At 41.9% G+C, this 24559-nt stretch overlaps 1 protein-coding gene across 1 annotated transcript in view; it reads left to right on the top strand.

Moving 5' to 3' along the window:
- The window catches only part of adamts3 (ADAM metallopeptidase with thrombospondin type 1 motif, 3), a gene marked incomplete at its 5' end in the record, with an annotated part of 114279 nt that overhangs the window by 56061 nt on the left and 33659 nt on the right, over window positions 1-24559 (top strand). The window contains 5 exons of the mRNA XM_079161104.1: window positions 5747-5830; window positions 8094-8250; window positions 15322-15427; window positions 21657-21800; window positions 23633-23765. Of these exons, the coding sequence (XP_079017230.1) occupies window positions 5747-5830; window positions 8094-8250; window positions 15322-15427; window positions 21657-21800; window positions 23633-23765 (624 nt within the window). The remainder of the gene's footprint in view (window positions 1-5746; window positions 5831-8093; window positions 8251-15321; window positions 15428-21656; window positions 21801-23632; window positions 23766-24559) is intronic.

Raw genomic sequence — 24559 nt, 5'->3', positions numbered from 1 at the left:
TAGGTGACATGTGGGTACTGCAACAACATTTACATTGAAATATACAGTATTTATACGGTATTAAACAGTTATCGCTTTAATACCTGTGCAATTTAATTTGACAGCTATTTTTGGTTTTTATTCTATGTGGTTGTTTTTGCAATTTAGATTGGACTGCAGTGTATCGCATTGAAAGGTGCTTTTTCAAATCTTTTGTGCTCTTTAACGGAGTGTGGTTCAACACCAGGACTCACTACAGGCTCAGATATTACAATAGAGTTGAGTCAACACGTCTGCTGTGACAAAGTGTCCCCCATAAACCAAACATTCCAGGCGTCACAAAGGTAGAATTTACAGCGCTGTTGTTGCTTTTGATTGTATTATCATCATGTCATTCCAAGACCTGGGCCAAGAATCTGCTGCTGTAACGGCCTCAACCCTTCTGGGTGTAGACTTTCCATCCAATGTTGGAACCCGGTTGCAGGGATCTTTTCTCCCCCACTCAGCCACAAACAGCATTAGTGAGGTGCAGAGGCTGATGCTGGTCGATCAGACCTGGCTCGCAGTCGGCGTTCCACTTCATCCCAAAGGTGTTGGATGGGTTTGAGGTCTGGCCTCTGTGCAGGCAAGTCGAGTTCTTCAACACCAAACTGAGAATCCATTTCTTCATAGACGTGAAGATGGCTGTTTTTTGGCCTGTTTTCAGCCTTTCAAATATGCAGATTTCCTGCTTTTCTCTATTTTATATAATATTTAACTGAATATTTTGGGGTTTTAAATAGACGAAAAAAGACATTTAAAGTCATCACCTTGGACTTTGGATCTTAAACTGAGAAATTGGGATTTGTTACTGTTTTTTTTTATGGCACCAACAATTGATCTAGAAAATAATCACCAGATTAATCGATAATGAAAATAATTGTTAGTTGCAGCCCTGGATTATTTATCTAAACTAAATTGAATATAGTGGGAAAAGAAATGCTAAAAGCACGTTATGTATATTACTCTCTGAAAGGGGAACTCAAGCGAGCAACGAGGCGAGCAGCTGCATCAGCCGCTACAAGCCTAACAAAACCAAACCGTCACCCACTCCCCAGGAACCATTTTTTTTGGAATTGTACGTTTCTGCAAACTATGGATACGTTGAATGTTGAAGTTTTTTGCTTTCGGTCAGAGCGAGCGAGGTGGTATACAGTTCGACAGTTATTGGAAGTAACGTGGTGTAATACCGAGTATAGCAAGCGAAATAGTCCACTGAGCGTGGGAGGAGTGGTGTCAAACAAACACAGGACTTTCACCCAGGAGAACGGTGTTTGTTGATGTTACGCTTGTTACTTATGGAAGGTCTGCTCAGGGTGATTGTTATTTATTCACGGTACTTACATTGTTACGTTACGTTGTTACGTATTTATTTTAACACAAACCATGATGTTTTTTCTAACATTAACCAAGTAAGCTAAGCAATCGTTTCATTTCATTGATCTGCAAGCGTGATGCAAGGCTGATATGACACATAGACGCATGTCTTTGGTTGCAAAAACGGTGGTTTAAAGAGATGCACACGGTTGGGATGTTCCGGGTTTGAAAAAGAAAGAAGAGATTGATTTATTCTTTTTGTTACTGCATGTATCAGTTTAGGCATTTTCAGCATCCAACCTGATCCTCAAAGAAAAGCTTTGGTTTCTCTCCTGTAACTTTGGATTTGTAGCTCTATTAACTGATGATTTTGGAACACCTCAGTCCTGACAGCCCTCATGCAGTTTGACAGACACACATGCAGACTCTCTGTTTCTCTCTGCAGCAACTCGTTTCTACGCGGCTCCTGTGTGTATCGTGGGCAGCAAAGTCAACAAGAGACAAACCGTGATGCTTATATCTGAACCGCAATGGAACAATGAAACATAACTGACAAATGTAGTGGAATTTTTTTAATAGTTATTTATATGGGGAACTCCTGCTCTGTGTGCACTTTTGCATTAATGTCTTTTCAACATGTTAAATGCATCACTTCAGACCGCCCTATAAACAAAACGTCTAGATTAATAAAGACAAAACTACCAACAGAAAGGCAGCACAACAGAAAAGTACTGTCGTTCTTGATGAGTTTACACACAAAAGAGTAAGTTTTAAGATTTGACATTTCAGCTGAGGAAGCAATGAAGTTAGTGGTATTGATCAGTCCCCCTCCCCTGCTTCCCTCTCAAGAGATTTATTGTGGCCATTTTCAGCTACGGACCAGAGTACGTGAACTGGATGGAAAAGAAAACGCATACAGCAAGAGGAAGTGAGTGCTGGAGTGTAAATGTGTGGAAGAAGCTGCTGTGATGTCGAGTTCAGGCTCACGATCGACCTTTTGTAAGCGAGCGGATCAGCGTGTGGGAGAACGATTCAAACACGGTGTAATTTTAGCCGGTGGAGCAGAGCCGCTCTGCCGGCAGATGCGAGTTCAGCATCGGCAGCGCTCACCGTCTTCTTTTCAAAACAAAGCACCCAGCTGGTCACAATCGGTCAGATCGTTTGCTTCATGCAGACCAAAGTGGTGAGTGATGGATTCCGCTGAATGCTCTTCCTCCAGCGGCGCGTCACCCCGAGAAGTCGATGAGGCCCAAACGGTAATCTGAGGACAATTAAGCACGTGATTGCATATTTAGCGTCCACCTCCTCTCCCCCCTGTGTGGAAAACACTGACTTATTGTGTAATGAGGCGGATAAACTCAGTGAGAAATCACTGGCCCAAAGAAGATGAATCCCACTGCGCCGCCGCCTGTCGCTTCAGTCCGAAAGGCTGCCGGCTGCCGATGAGGCCTCCTCTTAATCATGAACGGTGTCGGCGAGCTGGACGAGATGGTGATTTGTTCACTGATGCGATTGGCGCCCGCTGTACGGTCGATCAGTTAGCGGCGAAAACAACAGTGATAAAGACGAGGTGACGGGCGATCTCACACACACACACACACACACACACACGTCACGCTGAGCCTGTTAAAGGTCAGCTGTCAATAAAATCTATGTTGTTCTCGTTTACAGTTGTCATGAAAAGCATGACATCTCTGCACGATTTACAATATGTCGGTAGGGGATATGCTGTGGTCAAATATTAAGACCATTCATTTATGTTTTCCAAAAGTTTCTTTCCACAAGCCGTTCACTCCGTTTCCCTGGTTAACCTGAGGGTTTGCCAAAACCTACAAGGTTCATTTATTGTCATTGTACAGTGTTGCACAACGGACTGCAGTCTGTTGTCCCATTTTGCTCCATAAGAAGATACACGCAGAAGAAAAATGTACAACTTATTTACAACGGTATTGATTTTGTCAGTCTAACTCTTGGACAGAAAGCAAAAAACATCTTTCCCGAAATGCCGAAACTACTCCTTTAACATTCTATCCAAGACATCCGCTCCTATCAACTCATATATTAGCTGATCACCATCTCATGTAAGTTACCGGATCTAATTCAAATTATCACACTGCTTTGTTTAATAATCGATTCTAATTGGTCAATTAGAGGACAATTTCTAGCAATATAATCCTTTTAAAATATATATTTTGTGTCAAAAATGAATCAAAATGATCATTATAAATACATTTCCAGAGCTGTGAGATAACTTAATGGAGCTCAGCAGGACATCAGGCAGAGAGCGGTTCTATTCATGCTTCAGCATCACGACCTCGTTCATCAGCTGCTTGGTTTCCAGCTGTCCAATCACATTCATGCAGAAGTGATTTCTCTGCTGTAGATGAGCGTTCATGAGCGTGTTTATGTTTGTTCTCCCAGCAGAATCCTCATCGTTCCTCCTAATACAATACATTATAATATAATTATCGTCATTGCAGTTTAATCAAAAATGCATTTGGATATTTCTTTCTGCGTGAATTTCATAACACGGTTCAGTGAAAAAATGAAAGAAAATGATGCCGAGCATCTCGAGGTCAATCGGGGAAACATGCACGTTGAGTCATTTAAACCCAGAATCCATCAGTGTATTCAATCTGTCGCAGACACGCTGAGCGACGCTGATCCCTCAAAGGGAAATGTGATCCCTCTGATTACATCCACAGAACAGGTCTGTGGACGGTAATGGTGAAGAGAAAACGAGGTGCACAGCAGCGCGGTGTCTCTTTACGTTACTTCAACCATCTGAACACTAAACACGCTTCCTGCTTCCTCTCACTGCTCCTCGTTTTACAGGCACAACATAATATATTCAACTTATCTTCTCTAGTTGTTTATATTTGTCACAAACACCTTAGATAAACCCAGACATGGCAATGTATCTACACACACACACACACACACGCACACACACACACACACACACACACACACACACACACTAGAGCTTTAATTCTCTGTCTGAATCTTTTTTTCAGATCTCCCCCGGGTTTAAATCGAGTCGGGTTGACTTTTATTTTCAGTAGAGCAGGAATGCTTCGTGCCATAATCACCGGCTGACTGTTACGCCTAATTTGAATATCGACATTTGACTGTTGCCTCATTGATTTTTTTCGCTGCGGTTCAAAAGTCACGTCGCTGACAGCGGTTTGAACCCGTCTCTCATTAACCCTTTAAACTCGTCGGCCTCCTTTTTCTACTGCAACATAAAAGTCCTGTGTTTTTATGGAAAGAGAATAATCATGGATAGAAGTAGAGAGAACCTCAAACACGCTCTGCTCATCTCTTGTACAGTCATAACGCCATGAATCATAATCCCACTGCGTTGATCATTTATTTTACGAAAATTGAAAAAATAAAATCTATACGTACAACATTTTCCAAGTGTTTCCAAAGTTGAAAAATAAACGCACGATATATATGAATCTATTTGCATTTTGACATCCTCTCCTCTCTGTGTTTAGCAGTTGAAGTTTCACAGAATTTTTGTCACAGCTGAGTCAATCATATCTTCACAGTTTCTTTGGTGAAATATCACAATTTTAATCATGAGTCTGGTTGCCTTGTTCTGACCCTATATGTCCTTTTCTTACTGCTTCTGGCTGTGAGAAACGATGTATTGTTGGCAACTAAAAGAAAAGTTTTCAGTCTTGACGACGGGTTTTGGGGTTCAGGGGGGAGATGTTTTATGGCGATGTCATATGACAGTTTATGGGCTGTGCTGAACATTTGTTAGGAGAATACACACGTCGGAGACGTCGTGTCACAAATGTCCTCCCCGCGCTGAACTTAAGTTGACTTGTTATAAAGCGGTTGCTGTGGAACACTGTCCAGCGTCAGTAGAGTCATTTTACTAGCTGATAGGTAAAGTTGCCTTTAGTTGATAGCTGTGTGTTGCGTTGCCGTGGCGAGGACATTGCTCCACTTTATCTTGGCCCCTGAGTTGCGGTTGCCAATATCTGGAGAGGTTTCATCCTTACGGCCGTAATCTCTCTTTGTGTCAAGACGTTGTGGGTAATAGTAGGATCACAGCTCTAACATATGCATATAAAAACCAAAAGCTCCTTTTTCTCAGACGCTAACTAAAACGTCTCTTCTTGTTTCCCCTTCACTGCTGTAATGTGAGGCCGCTCCTCCTCGCCGCATTCGGCGGCTCCTTCAGGAAGCCACAAATTAGCGGTTACACGGACCTCTGATTACAGCCATTCATAGAGTGATTTGTTAAGAATGGGTTGTGGTTTTTCTTGCTCACTTCAGAGGAAAGTAGAAGCAACTTGTCAATGACGCAGATGCCTGAAAAGAAATGCTATTTGTGTGAGCTGCTGACCTTGTGATCTTGAGTGATTTATCGTTATCTTTTTCTGCTCCTCAGGTGAACGAGATCTACCACGACGAGTCGCTGGGCGTCCACATCAACGTGGTCCTGGTGAGGATGATCATGCTGGGCTACGCCAAGGTGAGTGTCACACTGCGGTGAGAGATGATTGGTGTGTGGGAGGAGACTGTTCTGTAGCTGAGAGACAGAAAGATGCTCCTCCACACTCCACACACACTCCACACATCATTTAAACCAGAAAATGGAAAAGGAATTGCCGTCACATCTTCCCAGAGCCAGAGGTCCTTTGCACTTCACTGTGCACGTCGGTACCCGGCTGCTGCATTATAGAGCCGGTGAACACACTTCAAATAAAAGTAAAAGACAGAAAGTGGCCTTTGAAATAATTTTGTTTAAATGCAGTATTGATAAAAACACAACAGCTCCAAACATGGGTTACAAAACAGCAACAGGATGCAATATAGAAAGCAGAGAGTCGGACACAAGAAGCCAATAACAACAACACGGCTTTTTGACAGTGACTAGAAAACTAAAAGGGGAAATTCCAGAAAGAACCTCCAGTAGAAGAATACTAGCGTCCCTATAGGAAGAACAACACGATAACTATTCTAGAGGCTCGAGCTCACAGCAGCATTTTAAACTCCTAAACCTTCAACAATAATCAGTGGACGTGCTCGCAGATACCAATAAGAACTCTGTGTGCTTTATTCTCTGTGTCATTATTATTGATTCATTTCAATAGCATCATTAACTGCCCCCCCCCCCCCCCCCCCCCCACACACACACACACACTTAAATGTCTGTGTGCAGCTGTTTGTGTTGTGTGCAGCTGTGGGGAAACAAAACCCAGAGGTGAGGCATCTACCCGTCATCGCTGGCTGTTACGGTGCACTGGAGGGAAAAAAACCAAAGTCACAAATGTTTCCAGTGGGATTAATGTCTAAAAGTTCCTTCCAGGGAGTAAACAAACAGAACCAATTCATCTACAGAGCAAACAGTTGTCTGTTTTCGTGGCTCAAAGCTCTTTTTTTATACGCTTTGATGCTCCCAAAGTCTCACGCCTGCTATAATCTGCTGTCTTTCATGTGCAACATCACAGTAATAACAAATAGCGACACACAGCGTTTTGTTTTCATGCTGGTGTTTGTGAGAAGTGGTTATTTCAAGTGTTTTATGGTATATTGTCTCGGCGACCCAAACGCAGGACACCGACCAAGAGGAAAGCGAAGCAATGAGGACGGTTTATTAACTGGGAACTGAAGGCGGATGTGGGGGAAAAAGTCTGGCTTCTAGTGGTGCCAGAGGCCAGAGGTCAGAGGTCAGAGTGGAGCTGGAGACCAGAGACACACGAGGCAGAGCACAGATTGGAACAGAACATTTATTTTGGTCTCGACAGAAAATGATGAAATATATAAAATAATAAAAAATATGTGATTCTTGTCTGGTTAACGTGAATACAACAGAACTACTCGAGCTGGAGTCAAACCGCCGTACAAGCCAGCCGAGCACGATTCCCAGTGCAAATCATGTCACATTCACAATAATAAAACCATAATGCATCTGAAACGGGATCGTATATATGTTGTAGCCAATATATTTACAATATATTCTGCAGAACTGGCTGCCTTTTCTATTAAGACTCAAATCTAATACAGCGAAGGCAACACTGTGTGCTTAGTGCCAACTTTACAGACTAAAGTTCAAGTGTTTAGTGCTAGCTTCACGTTTTGTTACATATTAGCTCGACTTACTCATTAACGTTACTGTCAAATAACTGCTTTGTTGGCCAAGTAGGCAGCTTATAAAGTATACGAGTTAATCTGATTGATTTCCCGCCGTTGAGTCTCCGCGCTGCGTCCCAGCTGGGTGTATTTCACCTCCAGGCTTTATGAAAGTATGAACAGGTCTGACGTCGACTTGCTGTCTGATTAATAACGATTTATGATAATATGCGGCAGACAACAGGAGCATTCTCAAAAGGACTTAGAGTGTTTTAACACGCATCAACACCCACCACCTGCTTCGTCATCCTCTCTTGTCCTCGCTAAGCGTCCTCGGAATTCGCAAACCTCAGGCCTCACGAAACCTGTCGCGAATTTTCCAGCGAGCCGTCGCATTCGTAATCTTTCAAAAGACGCCCCGCGAAAGAATTTGACGGAGGGGCAAAGCGATCAAAATGTTTTATTTATGAAAAACCCAGAGTCCCCATGTTCAGTCTGTGTCTGCACAGGATGCTCCTCACACCTCACACAATTAACAATCTATGCGATTTCATGGTCTGCTGACAGAATACTAACATGTTCATTTACTGTGTCATGGTTCTCTCTCTCTCTCTCTCTCTCTCTCTCTCTCTCTCTCTCTCTCTCTCTATCCATCCTGTCAGTCCATCAGCCTCATTGAAAGGGGGAACCCTTCACGGAGCCTGGAGAACGTGTGCCGCTGGGCGTTCGTGCAGCAGAAGGGCGACCTCGAGCACGCCGAGCACCACGACCACGCCATCTTCCTGACTCGTCAAGGCTTCGGCCCAACGGGGATGCAGGGTAAGGCCCCCCCCCGCAGAGGAAACGCTGGCATTCAAATGAGAATGCGCGGCTGCCTGGCAGAACTTTTGACCTGCACTGTGTGGTTCGGCAGTCACAGGAAGTTATCCGACGTGATGCACAGCGGTGAGAGCAGCCTGTCTCGGGAATGTGCAACCTGTTCTTTGGTTTAATCTGACATTAATGCAACATTTGTATTAGTTTTCCACGCCATCCTCACAAGATGGCATCAACATACAAATATACAAGTTAGAAGGGATCCCTCTCCCAGGATGGGCAGAGGTACAATAGATGGCATGTGCACAGAATGACAGAGTTACAACACATTCAATGCATATGACATGAATTATTCATATAATGTGAGTAGTAAGAGGAATAATGATGGAAAATTACAATATTCATGATAAAAACAGCAGCAGTGGATATAATACAATAATAATGACAATGCATTGGTAGCAGTAATAGAAATGTGACTAATAATAATAATAATAATAATAATAATGGTAGCAGTGGTCCAGGTTTAGTTTTTTCTTTGCAATCATTGGTCATGTGTTCACACACAGATTATTATGGTATATCATGATGCTACACTAATACTATACTCCTATATTTACATATCAAAATATACACATGATCATATTTGTACTGAGATGATCAGCAGCTCTTTTGATGACCTCTAACGTGTCTCTGTTAGCTTTGTTCTGCACTTGTCATTGGCGGTTCTCCATGCATGTTATGGAGGGAAGATATCCATTCACTAACAGATAAAGTATGGGGGGGGATATCCATCTCGTGGTAAGGATTTATTTTCTTTGCAGCATAATGTTAAAACAATGTTTGCACAGCTCTCATTAGTGGAATCTGTCCACATTCTGTGTGTCTTCAAGCTAAAGTCACAGGGCTTCTGTCTGAAAAGAGCCTCGACCAATCAGAAAGCCTCTTTATACCAATATCAAGCGCTAACAGCACGACCGATCTCCCGAGGGTAACACCCCAAAGCTTATTCGGGCTTCATAGTTGACACCTTTCCTTAATTTGTATTCTTATGAGTTCAGCCCGTCTGCCAGAGATATTGACTGTCCACAATCGATGCTATTAAAGGGCCATTCGACTTGCTCTCTGACTTTGTTAATATGCCTCTTTGAACACCAGCTGCATTTAATTCTTTTCAGCTGGTAGCAAGTTGTTGCCAAGTTGTTGCCTTTGGCTAATCGGCTTATTCCTTCCTTTTTGCTGTTTTAATGTCACTCTCTCACTCAAAGCGAACAGAAAAAGAGGCAGAAAGCTGTTTCTATTGTTCTGTTTGAGACTCAACTTAACTTTGACTTTAAGAGTGAAGAATTGACAACCCTTGCTAAAATATTCTGTGTTCCATCCCGCTGTTTTAAAAAACATGTATTTCTGAGCAAAAACCAAATCTTTTGAAGCTCCTTCTCATTTCTACCAGTACAGACACAGGAGAGAAGGTGCTCGCATCCTCCATCCACACAGCAGTTATTCCCCAACAGTGGAGAGTAAAATACATTGTTCTATTTAGTGCCACGTAATGCAATATTGCAATGTATCCTCTTGTTACTGTGTTTCATCAGTTTCAAATTTGAATCTGTTGTGAGGAATGAGCCAATAGCTGCTGCCTGGTTTAAAATCAATCAAATATGACGACTCCCACAGCGAGCAGCCTTAAACTTCCCTCAACTGAAATCACTTTATCTTAAACTTGTTTAATAAGACACCGACGTCCCGTCCAACCAGCTCATTACTTTTAATGAGTCCCACTTTTTTAGTCACTAACACCTCAGTAAAGTTTGACGCCATCAAAATAGCAGCTGCCGGAGTCACTAAACCTCTCAGCTGACAGGTTATTAAAACGTTGCCACCTGTGAGTTCACGACACTCCGTTCACAGAATACAGATCGCTTTTAATTGGCTAGTGTGAACAAAAACAATACAAGAAAATGTAATTCCATTGTGTTTTGGACCAAAGAAAGTGAAGCGGAGATAGAGTCAACGTTCAGTCAGTGCGATGCAGCTGAGGCTAAAGTGACCCGTGACCCGTGATCGTCGCGCTCCACCTGACCTGTGAGACACTGAACCTGTGTCATCCAGGATTGGCTTCACTGGACCTGGTAGTTGAAAACTCATTTCATTTTGAAGCTGATTTGTCCTCCGGTGCCGCTTAAAGCACAGCCGACTCTCAGACATTGCGGTTGTCAAGGGACAGACCGTCTCTCGCACATTCGGCGATGTAGGAAGCACGAACCAATCTCGACGTGACCGTGCAGGCTCAGACTCTGAGGAGTTATTATTCTCTGGTAGATTCTGTCACAGCATGGTTAGCGCTGGAGAAAAGATTTGTTGCTGTGAGGAAGAATAAATACTGCGGCTATGCCAGCTACCAACAGGCGTGTATGACAAACCTCTGCTCACTCTCAGCCACCGTGTTGTGGAGTTGAGCTGCAGGTTGAACCGTGTTGTTTCTTTGCACACATGGACGGAGCATTCTTTCATATCTGTTTTTATATCTATGAACTGTTTCTCCTTTTTATTGCAATATAAAATCAAATAATTGTGATCTCTATAGCAACATTTTAACAGATAATAACAATGCTGTAAGTCAACTTCATCTTTAACTTTGTTTTATTGCGCCCGAAAGAATTACTCTCACAGTACGAGCTGACAGCCAGTCACATAACGGTTACTTATTTCATTATCTATTATCGATTATCAAGTTTGTGCTTGTTGTAAATACGCCCCAACAGTGAAGAGAGAAATACATTGTTGAATGGAGTTGTTCTATTTATTTTCAGGCCGTTTGTGTTGTCGTTGTGTGATGACGAGGTGATTCAAGGACACTCCGGCTACTCTGTTGTATCAGCTTCAAGCTGAAACCTGTTGGGAGGAATGAGCCAATAGCTGCCGCCTACTTGAAAATCAATCAAATATGACGATTCCCGCATCGAGCGGCCTCGGTCACGAAGGACATAAAGACATGATTGGCTTCATGGCTTCCCGTAGGACTCCGCTAATCAAAGGTGGAATTATTTCAATGCTGTCGCCAACAGTCATTCCCCAGCATCTTACAATCACAACCCTGCAGTCCTCCCTTGAGCCGTTGTTAAATGTTGATACGCCCGGAGCCACGCTGTAAGAAAGATGCCATTAAGCCTCTCTGTTTGAGTGTGACATGTTTTGAGATTGAATCATTTTCACAGGCGGATATAAACAAAACAATTGACCAGAAGTCAGCCTCACGGACAGTGAACAGACAATACGAGCTTGATGGAAACCGTTGATGATAACGATAGAATGGAAATGCCAGTTCCCTAAATACAAATCTCATCCATCAAAAACAGAAACCTATTCCCGCTGCATTACATTGGAGCTTTTGTCAAGGTTGTGATCCTGCATTTCCTGAGCCTTCAGTAAGTCTGCTTATACACGTAAGCCGTTAAATACCATCAAATACTCTTCACTTCTGCTTCATCACACAATGGAAACAGCCCTCTTTGGTCTTTTGTCCAGCTTAAAACAACCTGTTATTACGACTTAAATATACGTTATTAACATATAGACGCTGCTGTCTATATGCTGCTGCTGTCTCAATACGGACGGCTCTGCCGTGCATTGAGTGCTTTAAAGTGAGGCGTTTCATTCTGTACCAAATGTACGTAGAAATGGGGCAAGACATTCTGTCATGTGGAGAAGACTTTTCAGAAACATAACAACATGATTGTCCGTTTTTAAAGCACATGTGTAGGCTTATAATTGGCTCCTTATGTATGAAGTCTCGTAGTGCAAGTTACTTCTGGTGTAAAGGGTTCCAGAGTGACTGAAATTCCCTAAACTTCCAGGGCTTTAGACTCCTCCAGCAGAAGACGAGCAACTAAAAAAAAATGATCTTGCTCTTTGATTAAAAACTCAAAAGTTGGTGAAAAGACTTTGAAAAGATTAGAAAAGTCAACTGTGAGTGCCAAGGAGCGTTTTCTTAACAAATGTCCAAACAAATGGATATTTATCAAATGTCAGCTAGGAAAATTTAATTAAATTTGATGTTAGGTACATTGCTGACAGCGAGCAGAAGCTTCACCTTTTTAGAATTCATTAGATAAATTCGTGGGCTCCAGCAGAAATAGGGCTGTTTTATTCCCAGTTACTACAACAACATGTTTCACATATGTATCAGGCCTGATTTGCACCCCTGGCTTGCCTTTTTTAAATTATACAGGTGCCTCTTGTGTTTCTATGTTGAGAAACATAAAAGATATTATGAAAAAGATCATTTTAAATTGTTATTTTCATTTGGAATGAAACATCTCTGTAATCAGTGGCTTCTCTCCCACTTGTGACTATTTCCTAAACACGATAGTACTGCTATTTACAACACAATGATACAATGACCCAATTGGCACCATTTAATGAATCTATCCATCTATCTATCTATCTATCCATCCATCTATCTATCCATCTATCCATCCATCCATCTATCTATCTATCTATCTATCCATCTATCTATCTTTCCATCTATCTATCTATCCATCTATCCATCCATCTATCTATCTATCTATCTATCTATCTATCTATCTATCTATCTATCTATCTATCTATCTATCTATCTATCTATCCATCCATCCATCCATCCATCCATCCATCCATCCATCCATCCATCCATCCATCCATCCATCCATCCATCCATCCATCCATCCATCCATCCATCCATCCATCCATCCATCCATCCATCCATCCATCCATCCATCCATCCATCCATCCATCCATCCATCCATCCATCCATCCATCCATCCATCTATCTATCTATCTATCTATCTATCTATCTATCTATCTATCTATCTATCTATCTATCTATCTATCTATCTATCTATCTATCTATCTATCTATCTATCTATCTATCTATCTATCTATCTATCTATCTATCTATCTATCTATCTATCTATCTACATTGTAGACTCTTAAGTGTAACAATGTAGTCATTTTGGGCAGCAGCACTTGAAGGGTTAATGCTCAGCCTCACGTTTATCTCTGAAGTCAGCGGTAGGATTAAGATTTAGTCACAGAATCTGCTAATGTTGGCTGCACGGTCGCTACCAACAGAAGGCAATATGAGGGGGGGGGGGGTGTTATCCAAAATGACCAAAACTCATCCCCCTTTCTAACGTTCCATCCATTTAGTTGAATGTTTTAGTCTCGCCCGCCTGACTCCTTGAGGATTCATCTGATGGTTTGTTGTCGTCTACTGGCTCTGACATGTGGTTCCAGCAGCACGTTTAATAAGTAGCTGTGCTGTGTATTGATGAATCCGTGGTGCTGTCCGTGGTGCTGAAACAGCAGATGGTTTGAAATTGAGAAGTCGCCTACTAGCCACCACAAACAGGAGATAAAATCCATGTGGTACCAATGAAATCTGTGCTTTTCCTCCATTTATTGTCTAACGAATTCATCTAACTCTTGTTTTCCTTCATATACATCTGGGAACATACTGTACATCTACAAAAAGAAGGACGAGCTGTATATTGTTATTCAGAGCAGCCGGAGACATCTATAGGGACAATAGATAAAGGTTATAATAGATGGTTTGTGTGGGTTAAATGAGGTTCATGAGGTGTTTGTTGTCTCATTTAAAGCGGCAATCTCAAATATTTTCTTTGAAATAAATGTCTGAGAATCTATCACCGAAAGAATGAACACAATGGTGACTGAGCCTATGGCCCACTGATGTAAGTATTGAAATATTTATATATTTGCAGTTTTACACACTGGGTGTCTAAGAGAAAAACAAATGCTGTAGCATGGACACAACACCAAACTTCAGACAGCTAAACTTTAAGCACAATTCCTTTGTTTTCGCTCAAATATAAATGGTAATTCACTAAGGATTGCCACTTTAAAGCCTCTGCATTTTGTCTGGTCTGGGCGGTACGAGAAGCAGCCGCTGCATTCACACACATTCACTCACATTTGTACAACTTTCCAAGGACATTGTTTGCCCAGAGCCTTTGTTTATCTCTGATCCTGATCCTGAGATAAGAGTTGATCCCTCGGCTTCTTGTTCAATATCATTATAATCCCACCGTATCGACCCGACCTGCCAGATCCGACCACCACATTAGATTTTAATAAAATGAGAGGAATAATCTAATATGTGTGCATTCACATGAGCCCTCTAGTTATATTCAGAGAGACGGGTAGTCTTTGATGAAACCAGAGAGAATAAATGTACCTTATTCGTCCATATTGCTGGCTTTAATGGATAACAAGTCTGTCAGCATTTAATCTGTCTCATTTCAAATTGCTCTCTTTTCTCTGATGGCCATTGTCTTTTTCTTTAAAATCCCCATCAACACCATGTTTTATCCTTCTTCTCATTCTCCTTCCAACTTCTGCTTCCGACTATAAAACCACAAGTCTGCATCTCAAACGTTTCACATCCTGTATTTCAGTCAGGCCAACAAACACAAAAGCTGCTCATTAGAGGACGAATGGTTTCAGGACGTTTTAATTAAGACTGCAGCCTCCTCTTCACAAAATTGACGTTTTTTTACAGAGTAATCAATGAAAAAAGATTCACCCGTTCTGGTGTAGATGCAAGGACGACAGCGTTTCACTGCAAAGTGCACCAACTAATCCCCAGAGGTTTTACTTCAGTATGATGTTAATTTCTTGTTGGTTTTTATTTTCAGGCCAGTTTGTTTCAACATGAATTCTCTTCGTGTGTAACAAACAGACCAGTCTAAACTTCAAATTCAAACCCAAAACTCTAGAGCGAGGAAGCATCCTTTCATTCAAGAAGTTCAATCAAGTTCAACAAATGATACAAAAAAAAGATGGTTTGGATGTTTACGATCAATGAATTTATTTTGATCAGCTTTCTGAAACTGAATCTATATCAGCCAGTTTAAGTCAGCTATACTTTGAGTAATTAAGATGAACGATAAAGTAAGAAGGACTCCTAACCTGAGAAAGCAATGGTGGTGAAGGCGACAACTCCCATGATCCATGATTGACTTTAATGTCTTGACAGTAACCTCCATCCTCTCTCTCTCTCCTGCTGTGCTTCAGGTTACGCTCCGGTCACAGGAATGTGCCACCCGGTCCGGAGCTGCACCCTCAACCATGAAGACGGCTTCTCCTCCGCCTTCGTGGTGGCTCACGAGACCGGACACGTGTAGGTTTTTATTTTTACGTTTGTCCTTCTTTGTCTTTCCTCTTCTTTCCAAGGTGACACTGTGTTGGGATGTTCAGCGTGGACGTCTTCTCTGGGCTTCGTGTCCCCCGTGTGATCTCTATGCTAACTGACGTGGCGTGACCTTTTTAAGCAGCATGGCCTTCAGCACTCTTGACAGTGAACACGTGGTTCTTTATTGAATATCCACGCTATATCCACCCGTGAATACGTCTCACACATAGTCCACACTTCCTGCAACCTATTTCACCTGCAGCACAGATCACAACACTGGGTTTCCTACAATTACACACAAACATAAAGACACTAAACAATGGAAAACACCGCTTGGAAAATCATTGAAGCCTGCCAACCTGCGGAAAAAGCAAATCTTGCATCACATGCAGGTAAAGCTTGCCTTGCTCATTAATGCGACGCAGTAAAAGCTAAGAGACAGAAACATTATGGATTATTATGGAGAGATTAATACAGGCTGTATCACGCCTTGCTGCCATAGTTCTCTAAATTCACTCGCCACCATTTTATTATGACAGAACAATATCTCATTATCGGTGTGAAAAGTACACACTGTCCGACTTTCTGCCAACAGTCCCACAAAGCAATCGTTGCATTTACTAGATGAGTGATTGCTAAGATAATTAAAGCTACAATTTGCATATAGTAGACTGAGTAATACCTTAAATATGCCAGGATAGAACTGTGCGTGGAGTCTTTGGTGTATTAAGAGCTAGAAACTGTGTGGAGAGTCAGCTTTGCTGCCAGTTTGTCCTTGTGGTGAACTGCTGAACTTCAACAAAAGAAATGTCCTTTGGCCGAGAATGCATTTACCCCAAATACTGCCAAGTCTGCAAAATGAGTCATCGTTACTCTTTTTGTTAACAGCGTTAGTATACAGGACTGTCTCAGAAAATTAGAATATTGTGATAATCCCCATACGTGTGATTTAGTTTACTGAACCAAGCTGAGTGTTTTTCAAGGCTCAGGAAACCCTTGCAGGTGTTTCGAGTTAATTAGACGATTCAAGTGATTAGTTGAATACCCTACTAGTATACTTTTTCATGATATTCTAATATTTAGAGATAGGATATTTGAGTTTTCTTAAGCTGTAAGCCATAATCAGCAATATTAAAAGAATAAAAGGCTTGCAATATTTCAGTTGATTTGTAATGAATCCAGAATGCATGACATTTTTGTTTTTTTAATTGCATTACACAAAATAAAGAACTTTATCACAATATTCTAATTTTCTGAGACAGTCCTGTATTAGTATTGATATTTGCATCTGGCTGAGACGTAAAGGAGCATTTCTGCAAAGACATTTTGTCTTCCTTTATAAAAAACTAATTCCAATACATTAAATACATTTAAAACTATATATATATATATGATTGGGGCTCATAATTTGCTCTTTACTTCCAACATCTCAACACATAAAATGTTCCAGCAGATTCAAACACCGTCTGTGTGGCGTAACTGACACAAGCTTGTGTTCGTCGCTCTTTTCCTTTTGAGCTCGTTGGAATTGAAATGACTTGAATTAGGCGAGCGGGACGGCGGCGTAGAGGAAAGAAACGCCGTCCTTCAGCGTCGGGAGCAGCAGCAGCAGCAGCAGCTGTTTCGCAGAGTCAGCCAGCTGAGACGTCGGAGGATCCGTCCTGCTGAGATGTCCCCCGAGCGGCAAACACCCTCTGCGTCTGACCCTGGGGGGGGGGGGGGGGGGGTGAGCTGAGGGGCTTTATCTTCAGGCATTAATAAGACTTTTCTCTGGAGAACAAACAGCGAGCGCTGTACTGTCCTGAGACAGCAGATAAACAAGAGGAGGTTTAACCAATAAGTGTAATGCAAGAGAGGCTTTGTTTTGTGGAGATGTTGAAGTGCGCTCTCATCACGACCATCGGCAGTTGCGCAGCCTGTGATTTTCTGCAGTTTGATTGATTTCTTCTCCCGCCCACATTCCCATCAGACCCGCGCTACGCTGCCTCTGATTGTCTCGGACTCGTTGTTTCGTTAAGTTTACTGCTGATGAATAAGATTGGTGGGAGGTTGACAGGGTCAATGATTTCAACTTTTTTAACAATGGCAGCCTTCTTGTAAAGTGCTCTTATATATAATTACAGTTTCCTGATTACGGGAGAACGATTTGTTTTTTTTTATGTTGCTACGCACGCTGCCTATTTGGACGGAATAAAATTACAGCTTTGTTGGTAATTCACATCTTGATGTGGGTTCATAATTAACCTCAACGTTAACCTTGATGCTGACACATCATGATAAATGGATGCATGAGGGAAGAAGAGCCAGTGAAGATTGTACCGGAATGTATATTTTGATGATTATGATCACAGATATGATTGTATTTGGTATTCTTACCCAATAATCAGTGCTCTTTTCACAGAATATATATATATATATATATATATATATATATATATATATATATATATATATAGCATGTTGTTCAGAAAGAATGAGGATCATAAGTATATCAGTGAACCACTTTACTGTCTGTGGGACTTTAAAGAGGAGGTCCAGGGAAATAAATACCCTTACAATAACAATATTATCTGCATAGATGCACCGATAATTAAAACTACTGATGCCAAGATACATTTGTTTTCTGATGAAAGCAAGGATATGAATAAACATACATAATTTATTTCTGAATGATTTGAATTCTTTATTTTTAGCTTTCGGTCTAAAGGACCTTCAGTAGTCATTTGGAAGACGTTTACAGTACATCTTGATAATATTTGAGACTAATTACTACGCTACTACAATAAGAAGTAGAGGTCCACAGAGGCTCACCGGCCTCCTCAGATGATCTTTGTAGCTGTCAAAGAGTCCAGGGAGACGTTGATTCAACCAGCAGCAAACCGAGGAGGACATGCAGGATGACATTGAAGAGACGTGAACAAGATATGTCAGACTCAACGACACACACGTCACGCTGTGTTGACAGCCGGGTCGAGTCAGGGTGCACAGCGGATCCCTGTGTTGTATAAAAAAACACAACCTGTCACCACAATATGTAAGCGATAACATGATAAAGTGACATATGGAAGTAATGTTTGCCACAGAGGGTGTTATTATGAACCCCACGACCTGAAACTGAGTCTCTCTTTCAAATCTTAAAAAGATTTGAAATCTCTTTTTTTTCATTCCTCACCCGATTGCTTCAGTAACTTGTTGCGCGCACCAAACAGTGCATCACAAGGGGCGCGTTTGATGAGAGGCTGTCAGAGAGTTTGTGCTTCTTAGTGTGATGCAGCAGGGAGGAGGCGATGGAGGATCTGCTCTTCCATCCGCCAACACACGTTGTCTTCAGACGTGGCTGTAAGACGCGCAGTACGACCTGGTTCGTTACGAGCACACTTAGCCCTGAACCCACGCAGGCTGTTCTCATACACTGCTCTTCCATACAAAGATGAATCAACTATAATTTGCATACAATCTACATAATATATTCGTATATAATCCAGCTAATCATGAGCCAGGACAATCAACAGTATAAAGAGCTGTGTAGGGAGGTTGTCGGCGGGGGTGGATGGGTCAAACAAGCACAGGACTTTCACCCAGGTGACCGCTGTTTGTGTCCCATGTGGACGCAAACGTCCATGTTGACTGAAATCTTATTTAACTTCTGTACTTCCATCGTTATTTCAACCGTAGCCGTGACCTTTTCCTGAACCTCACCCAGTTGTTTTTTTGCCTCAACAGCGCAGTGCGTTGCGTAGGCGCACTGATTGCTTGTGTTTCTGAACACACATAGAAAAAGAACACGTAAAATAACTAAATGACTTTTTGTAAGATATCATACAAACAGTTTTATGAGGATACGTTGAGCTCGAGCTTAGGTTCATTTCTCCTGTGATGGTAACAAAACAGAACACAGACTATTGCAATGATTTTCTGCTATTTAATCGACCTCACACATTGATTTAGAAAAGCACTAAAATATGAACTCAAACTTTTTCTACGTTTCCTCATGAGTACCTTCTGTTGCCTTTGCTTAAAGGAGCAGTGTGTAGGATTTAGTGACATCCAGCTGTGAGGCTGCAGATCGTAACCAACCAATTACTCTCTCGCTCACTCCTCCCTTTACAAGCTTTTCAATGAACTACGGTGGCCTGCAGGTGACATAAAAACGTCAATCTAAGCTAAGGAAAACACGATGATTATACACGAACGGAAACATAGTTTTTAATATTATATTCTATGTCCTATATCCCACACTCTGGTCCTTTACGTTAAAGTATCTGTATTGTTGATAGAATTGATCATATAACTGGAGAGGGCTTGTCTGCTCCTACATGTCGAGAAGGCTTTAGTGAACAACAAAAGTTTAAAATGATGTTACAAACTAAACAATTATGGTTCAACTCACGCTGTGGTTTTGCATTTAAGATTTTTATTTTATTATTTTAATGTCAAACTCATTTAAGTATACGAAGCAAATATTGTCTCCAAACTCGAAAAAGCACATTTAGTTTTTCGCTGTAAACACATTCAGCCGGGGGCGGTTGACCCACTGAATCCAGTGATACCAGAGCTGAGGAAGTGCTTCAACGTGTCGTGCATTTCTAAAAATAACACGGGAACACACGGTACAGACGCCTCATCTGCCGACACAAGTAATTATTGATGAAAACACAACCTTTCATTCAGAGCGAGGGCAGTACAGGATGTCCAGCTTCTATGCAAAGCTGTTCATCCAGGATTCCTCATTACACTTGGGGAACCATACTGGCTGAAAATCCTAAGAAAAAGCTATGTATCTCGATCAAAACTCGATAGTATTTTTCTCACAACATGCACAACATTATAGTGACGTGTGTGACAGGGGAGGCAGCTGTATAATATATATAATATATATATATATATAATGTATAACATAATATGAGGACAAATGATGGATAGTGATTGCTGAAGCCCAAGAGAGCCACATGCCGTACGAACGCACCAAACAAAGAGAAGAGCCCACTGTCTGTCTGCTTTATAAAACAATACCTTCACGCTGTTCAAGGCACTTAAATGTAAGTAACAGTTTCATTATTGACTTTGTAAGTTCACGTAACAATAATTCTTTTTCAAAACAGAGAATATTTATTCTCTCAAAGCCAACAAGTGCGGATATCAGTACTCTGTGCACATCAATACATCAACATCATAACGGTTTAAAGCAGAGTTTCTTCAGAATCACTTGAAAACACTCTTCTGTGGGTTTTTTCTTTGAAATCGATGTGAAGCAATTTTCCCTTTTAAAGCAGAGAATAAAAACATCAAGACACACAGGAAATGTTCATTCATCCCAAAGTCGGCCAGTATTGATCTCCGTTATATATTCTGTTTCACAACAACGTGTTTGAAGCATGAAAGTTCTCTCTTGACCTTCTGAAAAAAGTGTTTTGACGCCACAATCCCAACTCTAAGTCCACTAACTAGCTTTCTCTGAAACTTTACGAGACATCACTGTCCAAACGGAAGAAGAAGAAGAATTTTTAACCGGCTCGAAATACAAACACATGACATTAGACATGCTGCTGGAACGATGTTAAAGTGATGTTAAGCATAACATTTGATTTTTGGTTATTCATGCGTATTGAATTCTGCATGAGATCTCCTGGTTTAACAGAAATATTCAGCCTTTTCTGTTTTGCAAGTCACTCAACATTTGCACAAACCTTTTATGTGATACTTTCTCTGCAAACCTGTCGGTCTGTTCTGGTCCGGTTCAGTTGGGCTGGAGTGAAAGTGTTCGTTCTGGAGTCTGGTGCGACTCCCAACAGCAGCAGTGAAGGTGGTTTATCAGCTGGTTCCAGGTAGACTCTGGTGCAGACCAACCACAGGACTGTGTGATAGTGGATGTGTGGACCCTCTCGTTTCCCTGCAGCAGGGTCCGACACTCTGCTACGCTCAGTCCTGGTTCTGGTTCTATCTGGATCCAGTATGGCCTCTGGTCCTACAGCAGCGTGGTGTCGGTGTTGGCCTATGACGAGTATTAAGAACAACTAGAAATAGCCAATCTTCTCTCTGATGGTCTCGTTTACTGATGTGGGTCTTATAGAAGCAGTTGTTTTGATTATTATGAGTCTTTCTTGCCACTGAAACATGGTGTAGCGGTAGCTTATTAGCTCAAAAACCTCTTGGGCATCGAGGTGTCTCGATGTCCTGCAGCTTTTGTAAATATCTGCTCGTCTCTCTATTGGAACAGGTTGGGAATGGAGCACGATGGCCAAGGCAACCGCTGCGGGGACGAAACGGCGATGGGAAGCGTGATGGCTCCTCTGGTGCAGGCGGCCTTCCACCGATACCACTGGTCCATGTGCAGCGGACAGGAGCTGAAGAGATACATCCAGTGAGTTCATGTTTCATTACGTCATCCAAAAGAATAGGAGTGCTGTTCCGTTGGATCCATATCTGGCTTCATAGCAGCCTAAGTGAATGAAGTTTAAAGGAACGAGGGCATGTTTCATCTGAAGCTGCTTAAAAAATACACCCAACATAGAGAATCATGCAGAATGGCTGCCATGATTATTATTTTGAGAATATCTGTATTCTCTCTGGATGTATAAGCGCTTTGTAAAAGGACATGTAGCAACATTTCAACTGTGTTAACCTTGTTGTGTTGCTTGTAGCCATTTGTATATGAAATGCTATTATAATGTGCAGTCGCGCAATGTGTTCAAGAGTTATGGCAGTTTATATCTAATAAGCCGCATCAGGATGAATTGTATTATTCCACTATGGCGAATGAAAAAAAAAACACAAAAGAGACTTTTGCCTTTTCCAAATGTAGAATCTGATGAGGTTTAAAAAGCAGGCTCACGAAATAAAAGAAATGTCTTGAGACGTGCAACGGACAAATTGCAAACGTGAAAGCGTCGACATCGTTGGATCCAGTTGAGCATTTGAAATATGTTCCTTAAGTCAAAACAGCAGCGTGCCGTGTCCATACAGGATCATGGAGGTTTGCTCCGTCAGCTGCACAACAACCGATTTCTGACAGGGAGACATCAGCAGTGCGACAGGGAGACCTCCAACAGTGAATCAATAGAGACGACAATGGCAAATGTGCAATCAATCGCCATGCATGTTTTTTCAGAGCAGCTCCCGGCTATTTCAAGTGGAGCCATTGCAGAGAAAAATCAATATGTGGTATGAAAAGTGCTCCTGCAGTGTGATAATGACGGGTGATGAACGTGATAGGCTTGGCTCTTCTGAGAGGGAAAGAAATAAAAGCTCGGCGAGGCAACATGAAGTATGTACAATCACATACGACTTGTCTTACCCTGGGCGGGGTTTAGCTGTGGCCCCCTCGCCTTGAATCAAATCAAAATAAAGCCGGCAGACTGACTGCAGCCGAGCCACCTGCCCACATGCAGCCTAATCCGTCCCAAAACTGAAATATAAGAGCAAAACTCTTTTTAAAAGAAGACATTTTCAGTTTTAAAAGGGGTGCGTTTTCAAAACCAGCGAGTCCAGGATGCCTTGGAGCTGAAAGGAAATATGCTGAGCCAAGGTGTGTTACATCTGCTCTCTATTTTCATAACTTGGCTTCGTATTGTTGGCTCGTTAATTAGGTGGTGAATGAAAGTGTGTGATGCAAAGCAAAGCCCCACGCAAGCTGAGGTAGGAACACACACTAAATACCCAAATCCAAGCCTTTAATGATGATGGAGTCTCACATAACTGAAGGTAAAAACCCATTAAGGGAGGTGGAATTACCTCTACAACAGAAGCCCTGCACAGCTCCGACTCTCCAATCGCTTCTGCTTTGTCCATTTTTTATTACCGTCTCAACTCCTCCTGCAGATGTCTTACAATCAAAGCCTACAAGTCCTTTGAGTTGCTGGAAGGCTTTTATTGTGAAAACGTCTGGGCAACCAGAGTTGACTTTCACAGACAGTTTTACGTTGATCAAAAAAGAAACCAGAGTGACTCTGTGAATGAAAACGGAATCTTTGTGGAAAAAATAACAGAAATTCTGAGACTTTACTCTGAAATAAGATCCAATACACTTTGAAAGCAGAGGACTTTGTGAAAAAAGGTCTGTCTCTATAGTAAACTTATTGTGAGTAAATGCCTGGTCCTCTCCGCAGCCACATTTAGACACACGTCCTCTTCAGGGTATTGATTCTCTCGTCAGCGTCTGACGCCAGCATCCCTTCTTCTTTCACTCCCTCGCAGCACGTACGACTGTCTCCTGGACGATCCCTTCAAACACGACTGGCCGCAGCTCCCCGAACTTCCCGGCATCAACTACTCGATGGATGAGCAGTGTCGATTCGACTTCGGTGTGGGCTATAAGATCTGCACCTCAGTGAGTACAGCCCCTCGGGCTTCCATTTAAGTGGATACGAGCTACTGTACCCCGAAATAAACGTTTCTGTAAGTGAAAGTGAAAGAGAGGGAAAAGATCCTTTCACTCTCAGAGATCTAATGGAAATGCTACTTAAGAAGAGCAGAGACAGAAAGAACTGCAGGAGAGGATGACGGCAGCTTTCCAACTTACAGGCTTATCATACGAGCAGGATCCGACGCTGCATTAGTCAGCACTTCAAACGCACATCTGCTCACTGAAGCGCAGTCACACCTGCTACGCTGCCACTTCTCTGCAGATGGCAGGATGAGGAGAACCTTTTTATCTCCGTTCGCTCGTCACGTCACTTTGATCCTCGCTGGCTTATAATTGATGTCACATTTCTATGTGGTAGTGATGCTAATTAGAGACCTGATCTAACAGATATTAAAAAAACTAGATTTATCCCCCTGCAAAAAACACAGGGAAATATAATTAACCAATATATAATTTGCTCTTTTTTTGTTTTTCAAGGATTTCTTTCGTCAAAATATGTTCAGATGAGGATTAGTTTAACGCTTAACAGTTGAAAATTCAAATAAGTGGTAGAAGGAGTTCTTTATCTTAGACTTCATCAGGTCACGCAGAGAACATCAAACAACAAAACTCTTTCTGTCAAAAGAAAACTCAAAACCTGCAGCGGACGAGTCATCCTACGCTGAGGTCTTTAGGGGAGAATGTGAGTACTGTGAGGACGGAGCAGAGCCACGAGCAGAGCCATGAGCAGAGCCATCTCCTCTCGATGACGAGGCTCC

This window comes from Pholis gunnellus (genome assembly GCF_910591455.1).
Source record: "Pholis gunnellus genome assembly, chromosome: 6".
NCBI classification, from domain to species: Eukaryota; Metazoa; Chordata; class Actinopteri; order Perciformes; family Pholidae; genus Pholis; species Pholis gunnellus.
Note: the sequence above shows the minus strand (reverse complement) of the source record. Positions and strands in the feature narration are given on the sequence as shown.